Source organism: Hyla sarda, chromosome 8 (assembly GCF_029499605.1).
Source record: "Hyla sarda isolate aHylSar1 chromosome 8, aHylSar1.hap1, whole genome shotgun sequence".
In the NCBI taxonomy this organism is placed as follows: Eukaryota; Metazoa; Chordata; class Amphibia; order Anura; family Hylidae; genus Hyla; species Hyla sarda.
Genome location: NC_079196.1, coordinates 218,601,787 through 218,615,855, shown reverse-complemented (window position 1 = coordinate 218,615,855; position 14,069 = coordinate 218,601,787). Strand labels below are relative to the sequence as shown.

General features: G+C 41.6%; 1 protein-coding gene across 3 annotated transcripts in view; it reads left to right on the top strand.

Annotated features, from left to right (window-relative positions):
• The window catches only part of PGAP6 (post-GPI attachment to proteins 6), a 49,361-nt gene extending 39,106 nt beyond the window's left edge, over positions 1 to 10,255 (top strand). For all 3 annotated transcript variants that reach the window (XM_056534036.1, XM_056534034.1, XM_056534037.1), the window contains exons 9-13: positions 4,221 to 4,357; positions 5,980 to 6,158; positions 8,407 to 8,553; positions 8,664 to 8,780; positions 9,883 to 10,255. In XM_056534036.1, the coding sequence (XP_056390011.1) occupies positions 4,221 to 4,357; positions 5,980 to 6,158; positions 8,407 to 8,553; positions 8,664 to 8,780; positions 9,883 to 10,179 (877 nt within the window). In that variant the 3' untranslated portion in view covers positions 10,180 to 10,255. The remainder of the gene's footprint in view (positions 1 to 4,220; positions 4,358 to 5,979; positions 6,159 to 8,406; positions 8,554 to 8,663; positions 8,781 to 9,882) is intronic.
• The last annotated feature ends 3,814 nt before the right edge of the window (positions 10,256 to 14,069 follow it).

Sequence of the window (14,069 nt, the reverse complement as noted above, 5' to 3'; positions counted from 1 at the left end):
TTCTCATCTGTGCTTCTTACTGCACCAGAACTGACAACATTCTGAACATTTCTCACATCCAGAGAAACTTTAGGATTTTCATCCATGGATTGTGGTGTCTGGGGATTAATTCCCAGAATAGGCCGAGAAGCCTGGGCCTTGCTTGGGGAGCTTCCCCACCCAGGGTGGCCCCTCCCTGGGCTTTCTCCAGACATCAGGAGAGCTACACAGACACAACCTCTCAGCTAGGAGGCAGTATTATAGTAGTTATATTCTTGTATATAGGGGCAGTATTATAGTAGTTATATTCTTGTATATAGGAGCAGTATTATAGTAGTTATATTCTTGTGCATAGGAGGAAGTATTATAGTAGTTATATTCTTGTATATAGGAGGCAGTATTATAGTAGTTATATTCTTGTATATAGGAGGCAGTATTATAGTAGTTACATTCTTGTATGTAGGAGCAGTATTATAGTAGTTATATTCTTGTATATAGGAGCAGTATTATAGTAGTGATATTCTTGTATATAGGAGCAGTATTATAGTGGTTATATCCTTGTTTATAGGGGGGCAGTATTATAGTAGTTATATTCTTGTATATAGGAGCAGTATTATAGTAGTTATATTCTTGTATATAGGAGCAGTATTATAGTAGTTATATTCTTGTATATAGGAGGCAGTATTATAGTAGTTATATTCTTGTATATAGGAGCAGTATTATAGTGGCTATATTCTTGTATATAGGATGCAGTATTATAGTAGTTATATTCTTGTATATAGGAGCAGTATTATAGTAGTTATATTCTTGTATATAGGAGGCAGTATTATAGTAGTTACATTCTTGTATGTAGGAGCAGTATTATAGTAGTTATATTCTTGTATATAGGAGCAGTATTATAGTAGTTATATTCTTGTATATAGGAGCAGTATTATAGAGGTTATATCCTTGTTTATAGGGGGGCAGTATTATAGTAGTTATATTCTTGTATATAGGAGCAGTATTATAGTAGTTATATTCTTGTATATAGGAGCAGTATTATAGTAGTTATATTCTTGTATATAGGAGGCAGTATTATAGTAGTTATATTCTTGTATATAGGAGCAGTATTATAGTGGCTATATTCTTGTATATAGGATGCAGTATTATAGTAGTTATATTCTTGTATATAGGAGCAGTATTATAGTAGTTATATTCTTGTATATAGGAGGCAGTATTATAGTAGTTATATTCTTGTATATAGGAGGCAGTATTATAGTAGTTACATTCTTGTATATAGGAGCAGTATTATAGTAGTTATATTCTTGTATATAGGAGCAGTATTATAGTAGTTATATTCTTGTATATAGGAGGCAGTATTATAGTAGTTATATTCTTGTATATAGGAGCAGTATTATAGTAGTTATATTCTTGTATATAGGAGGCAGTATTATAGTAGTTATATTCTTGTATATAGGAGCAGTATTATAGTAGTTATATTCTTGTATATAGGAGCTGTATTATAGTAGTTATATTCTTGTGCATAGGAGGAAGTATTATAGTAGTTATATTCTTGTATATAGAAGGCAGTATTATAGTAGTTACATTCTTGTATGTAGGAGCAGTATTATAGTGGCTATATTCTTGTATATAGGAGGCAGTATTATAGTAGTTATATTCTTGTATATAGGAGCAGTATTATAGTAGTTATATTCTTGTATATAGGAGGCAGTATTATAGTAGTTATATTCTTGTATATAGGAGGCAGTATTATAGTAGTTACATTCTTGTATATAGGAGCAGTATTATAGTAGTTATATTCTTGTATATAGGAGGCAGTATTATAGTAGTTATATTCTTGTATATAGGAGCAGTATTATAGTAGTTATATTCTTGTATATAGGAGCTGTATTATAGTAGTTATATTCTTGTGCATAGGAGGAAGTATTATAGTAGTTATATTCTTGTATATAGGAGGCAGTATTATAGTAGTTACATTCTTGTATGTAGGAGCAGTATTATAGTAGATATATTCTTGTATATAGGAGCAGTATTATAGTAGATATATTCTTGTATGTAGGAGCAGTATTATAGTAGTTATATTCTTGTACATAGGAACAGTATTATAGTAGTTATATTCTTGTATATAGGAGCAGTATTATAGTAGTTATATTCTTGTATGTAGGAGGCAGTATTATAGTAGTTATATTCTTGTATGTAGGAGCAGTATTATAGTAGTTATATTCTTGTATGTAGGAGCAGTATTATAGTAGGTATATTCTTGTATATAGGAGAAGTATTATAGTAGGTATATTCTTGTATATAGGAGCAGTATTATAGTAGTTATATTCTTGTATATAGGAGCAGTATGATAGTAGTTATATTCTTGTATATAGGAGCAGTATTATAGTAGTTATATTCTTGTATATAGGAGCAGTATTATAGTAGTTATATTCTTGTATATAGGAGCAGTATTATAGTAGTTATATTCTTGTATATAGGAGCAGTATTATAGTAGTTATATTCTTGTATATAGGAGCAGTATTATAGTAGTTATATTCTTGTATATAGGAGCAGTATTATAGTAGTTATATTCTTGTATATAGGAGCAGTATTATAGTAGTTATATTCTTGTATATAGGAGCAGTATTATAGTAGTTATATTCTTGTATATAGGAGGCAGTATTATAGTAGTTATATTCTTGTATATAGGAGCAGTATTATAGTAGTTATATTATATGAAGTTTCTGGAATTCCCCATTAAGGATGGACTTTCCTATTAAAATTTACATAAATTCCCCCTCCGGCTGGTGACACGTTGCTCTTTGGTTGTTCTTTTGCTGCTTACTGAGTAAATATTGTAGGATTTATTGTGTCAATAGGAGGACACGTTGGCGCATTAATCCGCGTCATTACGCCTTTAGTTGTTCACCTGTACATTTGAAAAGACTTTATTAGAATATCCTAAGGGTACGTGGAGCTGTAGATGTTCTGCCAGCGCTGAGCTCAATAAACAGTCCACTCCCTTGTCACCTTAGAATTTAGTAATATGTCCGTATAGGAGCTTAGAGGCTACATGTCACCCACTGCACTCTCCCCTTGACCAGGCCTTGTATAAGTATGTGTGGATACTAAAACATCCCTTATACCTCGCCACTTATTTGGGTATTGGAGGTTGAGGGGCAAAAAGAAAGTCCTGTTCCTCTTCGGGTTCTTCCTTGTTGCTTAGGATATATTTCTGCAAAAAAAAAAAAATTTGGCACAGAGAGTGGGAGAGGAACTAATGTTTCCTCGGGGGAGGAGCTAATATTCCCTCAGGTAGGGGATTACATTTTCATGTGCTTGTTTCCTCAGGGAAGGAGCCTATGTTTCCTTGGGGGAGGAGCTTATGTTTCATTGGGTCTTATGTTTCCTTGGGGAAGGGGACAGGAGAAGAAGGGAATTTCTGAATGGTATTGCTCAGAATGTGGGGTAGGAGCTTATGTTTCCTCGTAGGGGGGGGGAGCTTATGTTTTCTGGGGGAGGAGCTTTGGTTTCCTGCGGGAGGGGCTTATTTTTCCTCTGAGGACTCCCTAGTTGACAGGAGAAGGAGGGAATCTCTGAATTGCTGGAAATTAATAGCTGGTATAGCTCAGAATGTGAGAGAGGAGCTTGTTTCATTGGGGGGGAGCTTATGTTTCCTGGGGGAGGGGCTTATGTTTCCTCTGAAGGAGGCGGGGCTTATGTTTCCTCTGGGGGGAAGCTTGTGTTCACTGGGGGAGGAGCTTATGTTTCCTCGCGGGGTGGGAGCTGATGGTTCCTCGTCTGAGGATCTCATGGTTCCTCAGGGGAGGAGCTTATGTATCATCTGAGGACCCCCTGATTGGCGGGAGAAGGAGGTTTAGAATTTCCGCTCTCTAGTTCAACAATAAATGGTTGTATAATGTACTAGTCTAGAGGGGATGGTCTCTAATATCTAGCTGTTACCTGGCAGTTATGGATGGAGACTGATTTGATTACTCTAATGCAGCGTTTCCCAACCAGTGTGCCTCCAGCTGTTGCAAACCTACAACTCCCAGCATGCCCAGACAGCCTTTGGCTGTCCGGGCATGCTGGGAGTTGTATTTTTGCCTCAGCTGGAGGCACAGTGGCAACCAATCGAAAGCAGTGTTTCCCAACCAGTGTTAATGCCTTGCCTGTGATGGTTCTAAGGGGCGGAGCTGTGACTACCCAGTATCACATTGGCCCCATGTTAAATGTGAATACTTTTCTCCCTTTTTCAGCACATGTCAGCAGCAGGTCTCCAGGGTGATAGTGACCGCCTACCTCAGCCCCTGTCTGGATGAATGCGGAACATATGGGGAGTGCAGGCTGCTCCGGAGGAACGGATATCTGTACGCCGCCTGCAGCTGCAAAGCAGGTGAGCATTGTTTATGTATAGGGGTAGTCCAGCTTACAAAAATGTATCACCTATCTAAAGCATAGTGGAAAAGTGTTAGATCACAGGGGTCCGACCGCTGGGACGCCCCCTTCATTCCACTCTATGGGAGAGCCTGAGATACACGAGTACAGGGCTTCAGCCATAGAGATGAATGGGGAGCGCGTCCTTGCACGAGGCGAGCCAGGTGCCGGGCAGGAGATCTCCAGGGGTCCAACCGCTGTCACCCCTCGCGATCTAGCACCTATCCCAAATCCTTTGGATAGGGGATACATTTTTCTTAGCTGGAAAACCCCCTTCTCTCCCCCTTATTCAGAGAAAAAGGTGGTGCGGGGGGCGGGGCATTATCGGCAAGGTAATTGTCGATACCGATAATGCCCAAAATCGTGATTATCGGCCGATAATATCGGCCATACCGATAATCGGTTGATCCCTAGTATAAGTGTCAGATCGCGGGGGGTCCGACCGCTGGGACCCCCAGCGATCTCCCGTACGGGGCCCTGGCTCTCCAGCAAAGAGCCACCTCACGAAGCGGCGGCCGACACGACCCCTCAATAACCAGCGCTATGGCAGAGCCGGAGATTGCTCCGGTTCTGCCATAGAGTTCTGCCAGCGGTTGGACCCCCCGCAATCTAAAATGTATCCTTAGGATTGGGGATAAGTTTTTCAGTCCTGGATATCTCTAAGCAAATGGAGCCGAGTTGTCATACCACACGCAACCTGAGGACATTTGTGGCGCTATTTTTGAAGAAATGTTATGTTATTTTTCTAAAGTTTTATTTATTTATTTTTTCTAAAAACAGCGCCACCCCTGTCCTCAGGTTGTGTGTGGTATTGCAACTCTGCTCTACTCACTTCAATGAAACTGAACTGCAAAACCGCACACAATCTGAGGACAAAGGGGGGTGCTGCCTTCCCGAAGGTTCTATTGTAATTATGGAAATATTTTAGCGTTTACGTGCATCCTCCCTGTCCTGCAGCCATGGTCCCCGCACCCTCTCTTTGTTCCATATAGAACATTGCTCACCTTTAAACCAAATGTCTATGTTCTTTCCCAGCAGCCTGTAGGCGATAATGAACTGAAAAGGTCGAACATTGTATCCTAGATACTCACACGCAACGCAAAATACCTCCACATACGTGATGTGTTACAGCGCACATTCTCTACAGGGAGAAAATGTTCTGAATTCTAATTAAAACAATATTTGTCTTCTATAGATGACTCCTAGTTTCGGATTCTTAATCCTAATGACCGTATATCTTTTTGTAGAACTACAAGCCCCAGGAAAGATCATGTCACTTTGGCTAACAGTCTGCAAAAATGAGTGTTCCTATGGATATTCTATCAAGGGCAGTGTTATCCAAACAGTGTGCCTCCAGCTGTTGCAAAACTACAACTCCCAGCATGCCCAGACAGCCTTTGGCTGTCTGGGCATGCTGGGAGTTGTAGTTTTGCAACAGCTGGAGGCACACTGTTTGGGAAACGCTGTTATCGGGGGTCATGTAGTGGAACAGAATCCCCTTACACTGACAGTATGGGCCCTTGGGTCACCATGTTGTTGGCATCTGACTTTACGTGATGTTGTTTTTTTTTTTTTCACCAGGCTGGGCCGGTTGGAGCTGCACAGACGATCGAAACGCACTGTCGGTGGCGCAGCAATTGACGGCCACTTTATTACTGACGCTCAGTAACCTGATGTTTATACCTACTATAGTAGTTGCTGTTTATCACCTGTATTTTGTGGAGGCTGCTGTCTACGCCTACACCATGTTCTTCTCAACGGTAGGTACATACTGGAGGGGATGGTGCTCCTGGGTTCCTCCTGGGCGGTGGCTTTTCTGGGTCTTCCCCCTAAGTGACTGTGCCCCAAGGTTTCTTTTATTTGGTGACTGTGCTCCTGGGTTTTCACCCCTGGGTGACCAGTGCTCCTGGGTTTTCACCCCTGGGTCACCAGTGCTCCTGGGTTTTCACCCCTGGGTGGCAGAACTTTTCCCCTGGGTGACCAGTGCTCCTGGGTTCCCCCTCGGTGGCAGAGCTCCTAGTTTTCTCCTGGGTCACAGTGTTCCTGAGTAACAAAGCTCCTGGGTTCCCCTTGAGTGACTCTGTTCCTGGGTTCCCCCTGCGTGGTGGAGCTCCTACGTTGCCTCTCAGTTCCATTGCTCCTGGGTTCACCAATGTGACGTTTTTTTGGGGTTCCCCTTGTATGATGGTGCTCCTGGGTTCCCTTCTTTGTGGCAGGGCTCCTGGGATTATCCTGCTATGAGTGATGTAGCGCCTGGGTTCCTCCTCGGTGCCAGAGATCCTGGGTTCCCCCTGGGTTGTTAAGCTACTGGGTATCCTGCTATGGGTGATGTAGCTCCTGGGTTCCCCCTGGGTGGCAGAGATCCTAGTTTCCTCCTGGGTCACAGTGTTCCTGAGTGACAAAGCTTCTGGGTTCCCCCTCGGTGGCAGAGATCCTGGGTTCCCCCTGGGTGGTTGAGCTACTGGGTATCATGCTATGGGTGATGTAGCTCCTGGGTTCCCCTTGAGTAACGCTGTTCCTGGGTTCCCCCTTGGTGGCAGAGATCCTGGGTTCCCCCTGGGTGGTGGACATACTGGGTATCATGCTATGGGTGATGTAGCTCCTGGGTTCTACCTCGGTGGAAGAGCTCTTGGGTTCCCCCTGGGTGGTTGAGCACCTGGGTATCCTGCTATGGGTGATGTAGCTCCTGGGTTCCCTCTCGTGGCAGAGATCCTTGGTTCCTCCTGGGTTGTTAAAGGGGTATTCCAGGCCAAAACTTTTTTTTTTTTTTTATATTTATTAACTGGCTCCGGAAAGTTAAACAGATGTGTAAATTACTTCTATTAAAAAATCTTAATCCTTCCAATAGTTATTAGCTTCTGAAGTTGAGTTGCTGTTTTCTGTCTAACTGCTTTCTGATGACTCACGTCCCGGGAGCTGTGCAGCTCCTATGGGGATATTTTCCCATCATGCACAGCTCCCTGGACGTGACATCATCATTGAGCAGTTAGACAGAAAACTTCAGAAGCTAATAACTATTGGAAGGATTAAGATTTTTTAATAGAAGTAATTTACAAATCTATATAAAGCAAAGAAGTGATATTCGGCACTGCTATTATTGGCTCTGGCGGGCAGTCGTGTATGACGCTTGTACGGAGAAGTATAATTAGAGATGTGGTGGTGCTCTGATACTTGGCAGAAAGTTCATATCTTCAAAAGGCAATGAAGGAATAGAATGAATCGGCAACTCACCAGTCTTCTCTTCTGAAAAAGTACCTTTATTCAAAACATACTCACAGCATGAAATGCAAATCGGGAGAGGGATCGGTGCAGGGGGGGTAAAATGTAGTAGGCGACAGATTCTGTTTCACTCGTTATACGAGCTTCATCTGGCCGGATGAAGCTCGTATAACGAGTGAAACAGAATCTGTCGCCTACTACATTTTACCCCCCCTGCACCGATCCCTCTCCCGATTTGCATTTCATGCTGTGAGTATGTTTTGAATAAAGGTACTTTTTCAGAAGAGAAGACTGGTGAGTTGCCGATTCATTCTATTCCTTCATTGCCTTTTGAAGATAATTTACAAATCTGTTTAACTTTCCGGAGCCAGTTGATATATATAAAAAAAAGTTTTGACTTGGAATACCCCTTTAAGCTCCTGGGTATCATGCTATGGGTGATGCAGTTTCTGGGTTCTACCTCGGTGGAAGAGCTCTTGGGTTCCCCCAGGGTGACTTGCCCCTTGGTTTCCCTTGGGTGGGGGAGAACCTGGGATTCCTCTGGGTCATAGAGCTCTGGTATCGTGCTATAGGTGACGTAGCTCCTGGGTTTTCCATGTGTAACGTAGCCCCGGGTTCTGGTGAGGCTGCGGTTTCCTTCCATGGGTGAAATGACAAAGCTTCTGAGGCCCCTACCCCTCCCGCCATCACCCTTCTGTAGATGTCATGACACTCCTGTCCTGGGTCCCCCGAGGTCTTATCATTTAGCATACCCATACCCATTTTTCACCGCACACTTTCCTCTTTCAGTTCTATCATGCCTGTGACCAGCCCGGGGTGACCGTCATGTGCATTATGGACTATGACACCCTGCAGTTCTGCGACTTCTTTGGCTCTGTCGTTGCCATCTGGGTGACCATACTATGTATGGCCCGGCTGAAGAAAATCGTCAAATATGTAAGTACCAAATTATCTTTAAGAACTTATTTCTGTTTCCTCAATAGATTTCTCAGTAGATTCCCAACTATTTATATGTTTGAATAGATTTTTTTTGCTTTTCACTCCAGGTCCTCTTCATGCTGGGGACATTAGTCATTGCGATGTCCATGCAGCTTGACCGCCGAGGGATCTGGAACATGCTGGGCCCCTGTCTTTTTGCTTTAATACTCCTGGTGATTTGCTGGGTAAATATACAAACACTTTCTATCTACCAAAAAAAATATCCTTAGATATATTTTATTTTTCTTTCTATGCCCCATAAAATGAAGTCTGAGGTACTATGGCACCTGCTAAATCACTCTCTTAGGGCCCCACTCAGTGGGCGTAAACTGGCTTTATGCTCCTCCCATTCATAAATCCCTTGTTTATTCAGTAGAATTGGGTATAGTGGTCACATGACTACCACAATTTTGGGTTTATTATTAGAGATGAGCGAACTTACAGTAAATTCGATTCGTCACGAACTTCTCGGCTCGGCAGTTGAAAACTTTTCCTGCATAAATTAGTTCAGCTTTCAGGTGCTCCGGTGAGCTGGAAAAGGTGGATACAGTCCTAGGAAAGAGTCTCCTAGGAATGTATCCACCTTTTCCAGCCCACGGGAGCACCTTATGCAGGAAAAGTCATCAACTGCCGAGCCGAGAAGTTCGTGACGAATCGAATTTACTGTAAGTTCGCTCATCTCTAGTTGTTATTTACTCCTACCCTTTGTAACCTAGGGTTAGGAATACCCAAAGCTGATAATAAAAACCTATTCTCATGAATACAGTAGCTCAGTGGTCTTCAACCTGCGGACCTCCAGATGTTGCAAAACTACAACTCCCAGCATGCCCGGACAGCCAACGGCTGTCCGGGCATGCTGGGAGTTTTAGTTTTGCAACATCTGGAGTTCCGCAGATTGGAGACCACTGCAGTAGCGCATAGTTTTTAACTAAACAATGGCCAGAGAGTGGGGTACTTTTGTAAATTTTGGGGGGAACTGAGGGGGTTAGTGTGTGTCCTTAGGCATATGAAGTCTTCTAAGCAATGCTCCATGTAAAAATAAATATGCAAAGTAGCTCTCCTTCAAAAGAAAAGAAAAATTGCTCTTCACTGCCACCTAGTGGAGGTTTCAAATTGTAATAATTTTACATTTTTGCACTCCTAGCCCCTACTAAATATAGGGAAGGTGGGATTTATATTTTTGTTGTTTTTTTTGGTAATTATTCTCTGTTAAACAACTATGACTATTTATTTATAATTCTATTTAATTTTATTTCTTTTTTTAATATATGACATTTTTAATTCCAGACAACTCGGGGAGTGAGGCGTCGCCACTGTTACCCTCCAAGCTGGCAGCGCTGGGTGTTTTTCCTCCTACCTGGAGTAGTCTTGGCATTGACCGCCATTTCGGTTTACGTCTTCGCAGAAACCAACGCCAATTACTTTTACACTCACAGCCTCTGGCACATCATGGTGGCTGCCAGCGTAGCGTTTCTCCTCCCACCTCGTGAGAGAAGTAAAAAATCTTGGGCGTGGTCCCAGCTGCTGGACTGTGGGTACAAAATCTGCCAGGAAGACCGCGAGGAACTGTACGTGGTGACGTGATTGTATCGGAATTCCATCCGGGGGAAGGAAACCTGGAGCCTGTCACTTTAAAGGGGTATTCCAGGAAAAAAAGCTTTATATATATATATATATATATATATATATATATATATATATATATATATATAATCAACTGGCTCCAGAAAGTTAAACAGATTTGTAAATTACTTCTATAAAAAAATCTTAATCCTTTCAGTACTTATGAGCTGCTGAAGTTGAGTTGTTCTTTTCTAAGTGCTCTCTGATGACACCTGTCTCGAGAACCGCCCAGTTTAGAAGCAAATCCCCATAGCAAACATCTTCTACTCTGTGCAGTTCCCGAGACAAACAGAGATGTCAGCAGAGAGCACTGTTGCCAGACAGAAAATAACAACACTACTTCAGCAGCTGATAATTATTGAAAGGATTAAGATTTTTTAATAGAAGTAATTTACAAATCTGTTTAAAGGGGTACTCCGGTGAAAACCTTTTTTCTTTTAAATCAACTGGTGCCAGAAAGTTAAACAGATTTGTAAATTACTTCTATTAAAAAATCTTAATCCTTCCTGTACTTATTAGCTGCTGAATACTACAGAGGAAATTATTTTCTTTTTGGAATTCTCTCTGATGACATCACGAGCACAGTGCTCTTTGCTGACGTCATTATAATAAAAATAATAACTCTTTATTTATTATTGTCCTTAGGTGGATTTGAACCCAAGGATTCAGCACTGCAAGGCAGCAGTGCTAACCACTGAGCCACCATGCTGCCCTTAGCATACATCTGCTATGCATGGTTGCTAAAATGGACAGAGATGTCAGCAGAGAGCACTGTGCTCGTGATGTCATCAGTGTTCCAAAAAGAAAGGAATTTCCTCTGTAGCATTTAGCAGCTAATAAGTACTGGAAGGATTAAGATTTTTTAATAGAAGTAATTTACAAATATGTTTAACTTTCTGACACGAGTTGATTTAAAAGAAAAAAGGTTTTCACCGGAGTACCCCTTTAACTTTCTGGAGCCAGTTGATATAGGAAAAAAAAAAAAGTTTTTTCCCTGGAATACCCCTTTAAATTTGGTGCTTTTTCCACATTATATTCACTCTCATTGTGCAGTTGTAGAACAGGGAATTTTTAATAATATTATTTTTATTTAATATGGACGATACGGGGACAGGCCGGAACAGAAAATCAGCCATTCTTTATTCTTAACCTCCATGAGGGATTGACACTGCGATAGTTCTGATTTTTCCAGATTGATGAATAATTCCACCGAGATTGGTGCTCTCTCCTAGGAATTGTGGACGATCGGTCGACCGACCTGGGTGCGTGTTTTTTTTTTTTCTTTTGCGCTGCATCCTTCATGACTCCGGTTGCACAGCAGAAAATGCAATTTTTAGAACCAAAAATATTCAAAACTTTTTTTTTTTTTTTTGGGTTGCATGACTTCATGCCTTAAATATATATTACCCGCAATGACTCAAGAATGTGTGAACAATCACTGTTGAATCGCATGTTATAAGATCAGGAATCCGCCCTCGAGGTGGAAGGCAATAATTTCTGAGGACGATTATTTGGGCGTCGTCATCTCTGATTGTTAATGTTTTATTTCTTATGGGACGTTAGGATTGGCGATGGTGGGTTTTATGGCGGTGATGACTTTTTGCCCTCTTCCTAACTCACAATAAAGTTTTGGTTTCAAATTTGAAAATTTGTCGGAATTAAGATTGGGAGAGGCAGCACCCAAGGAACCATGAACCTAGATCTTTGCTCACTAAACTGTGGACCTCCAGCTGTTGCAAAACCTCAGCATGGAGTTAAGAGACCACTGCATTAGTTAGAGGCCTAAGGCTATATTCATATATATGCAGAACTATTCCGCTCGAGAATTCCACTGTCCCATTCACACAGCAGAATTTTCTCAGCGGACTTTCTGTCGCAGAAACTCTGCATTCCGGATTCCACAAAATTAGACCTGTCTTTAAAATGTTTCCGAATTCCATTCAGAGCCCTATTAAAGTTAATAGATCTCTGAATTCAAGCGGAATCTGTGTTTCGAAAGTACAGAAATTCCACTGGAATAGCTGAAATGTTGCCGTGTGAACATAGCCTAGTTAAATGGGAACTTTAAATGGGTGTTCTAGGGTATAGGGCATAACATGTCTGGCTGCTGGGACCCCCCGCGATCTCCGGGCCAGCGCTGCGGCGTTATGATCATGGAAGCCTGGGGCAAGTACACAGCCGTCATGTCTCCTCCCATAGACATGAATGGGCAGACCCCCACGATCCGACACGTTATCCCCTATCCAAAGGATATGGGATAACGTATAGCGGCAGAGTATCCCTTTAAGTCCTTGGAAATTCCTTGGAGTCCCATTGTTTTCAATGTGATTTTGCTGCTTTATACACACGTCAGAATTTCTTCGGCAGAAACACCTGCTGTGTGAATTCCGAAGAACTATTAGGCTTGTTCACATGGCTGAAAATGTGCGAAATGTCTGCTGGAAATCGGATGGACTTTTCCGCAGATTTACTGCGGCAGCACTAGGACCGTTCGGAAATGTGCTGACTCCATAGACTGCAATGCATTTCCGAGCGGAATCCGCAGAAACATTACACTGGTTCAATGTTTCTACTGACACCGGAATTGGGATTTCCATGAAGAATCATCTGCCGTTTGCACGGTGCAGCAGAATCCCATTGAAATCAGTGGGACTCTGCTGAAGCCGAATTTCCAAGCGGAAATTCTGCCTTGTGAACATACCCTTAAACTTAAACGTTTAATCAGGATATGACAGTATAAAAACCACCGAAATAAGTGGTGGGGGGGGGAGTGAATTCCCCAACTACTGGGCACCGTTTTATATCCAATAGCTTTATATATCCAAGATAAAGGGTTTTGATGCATGGCATCTTTCACCATATAGTACATCACTATATCATGGACCTATACAGTCAATAGTCACATAATACACCATTATCTGTGATTTGTCATATTTGATGCCTTTAATTCCCCTGACGACATCTTCATGTCAACAAGATCTGACATGTAGACAGAAACGTGTTGAGATGTGGATGCATGTGTATTTAATTTATTTAAAATATATATTTTTGTGGTTTAAAGCACTCTGTATATCAGTATGGTGTGACCCGTATATGTCCAGGACATAGTGATAGACTATATGGTGTAATAATAAAGTATTAAACACATGTGCATCCTCATCCCAACGTGTTTCTGTCTACTGTCAGGACCTATACGGGTCACACCATACTGATATACAGAGTGCTTTAAACCACATAAATATATATATTTTTAAATAAATTAAATACATGTGCATCCTCATCCCAACGTGTTTCTGTCTACTGTCAGATCTTGTTGGAGATGTCCTCAGGGGAATAAAGGGTATTAAATAAGTCACAGATAATGGTGTATAGTATGTGACTATTGACTGTATATGTCCAGGATATACTGATGGACTATATGGTGTAAGATGCCATGCATCAAAACCTTTTGGGGAGATTTATCAAAACCTGTGCAGAGAAAAAATTGCCCAGTTGCCCATAGCAACCAATCAGCACGCTTCTTTCATTTTTAACAAGGCCTCTGCAAAACGAAAGAAGCAATCTGGTTGGTTGCTATGGGCAACTAGGCAACTTTTCCTTAGCACAGGTTTTGACAAATCTCCCGCTGTATCATGAATACGGTATATAAAGCTATTGGTTATAGCTGTATCCAATACTTGGGAGAATTTTATATGATTATTTTGTTATCGTCACCTTTTGGGGAATTCACTCCCCCCCCCCCCCTATTTATTTTGGCTGTGTTTATACTGTCCTATCCAGATTAAAAATTGTTTTTCAGCACATGAAGTCTAATAGTTCTTTTGGCTTAATATGTGAGGTTCTGTAGTGTA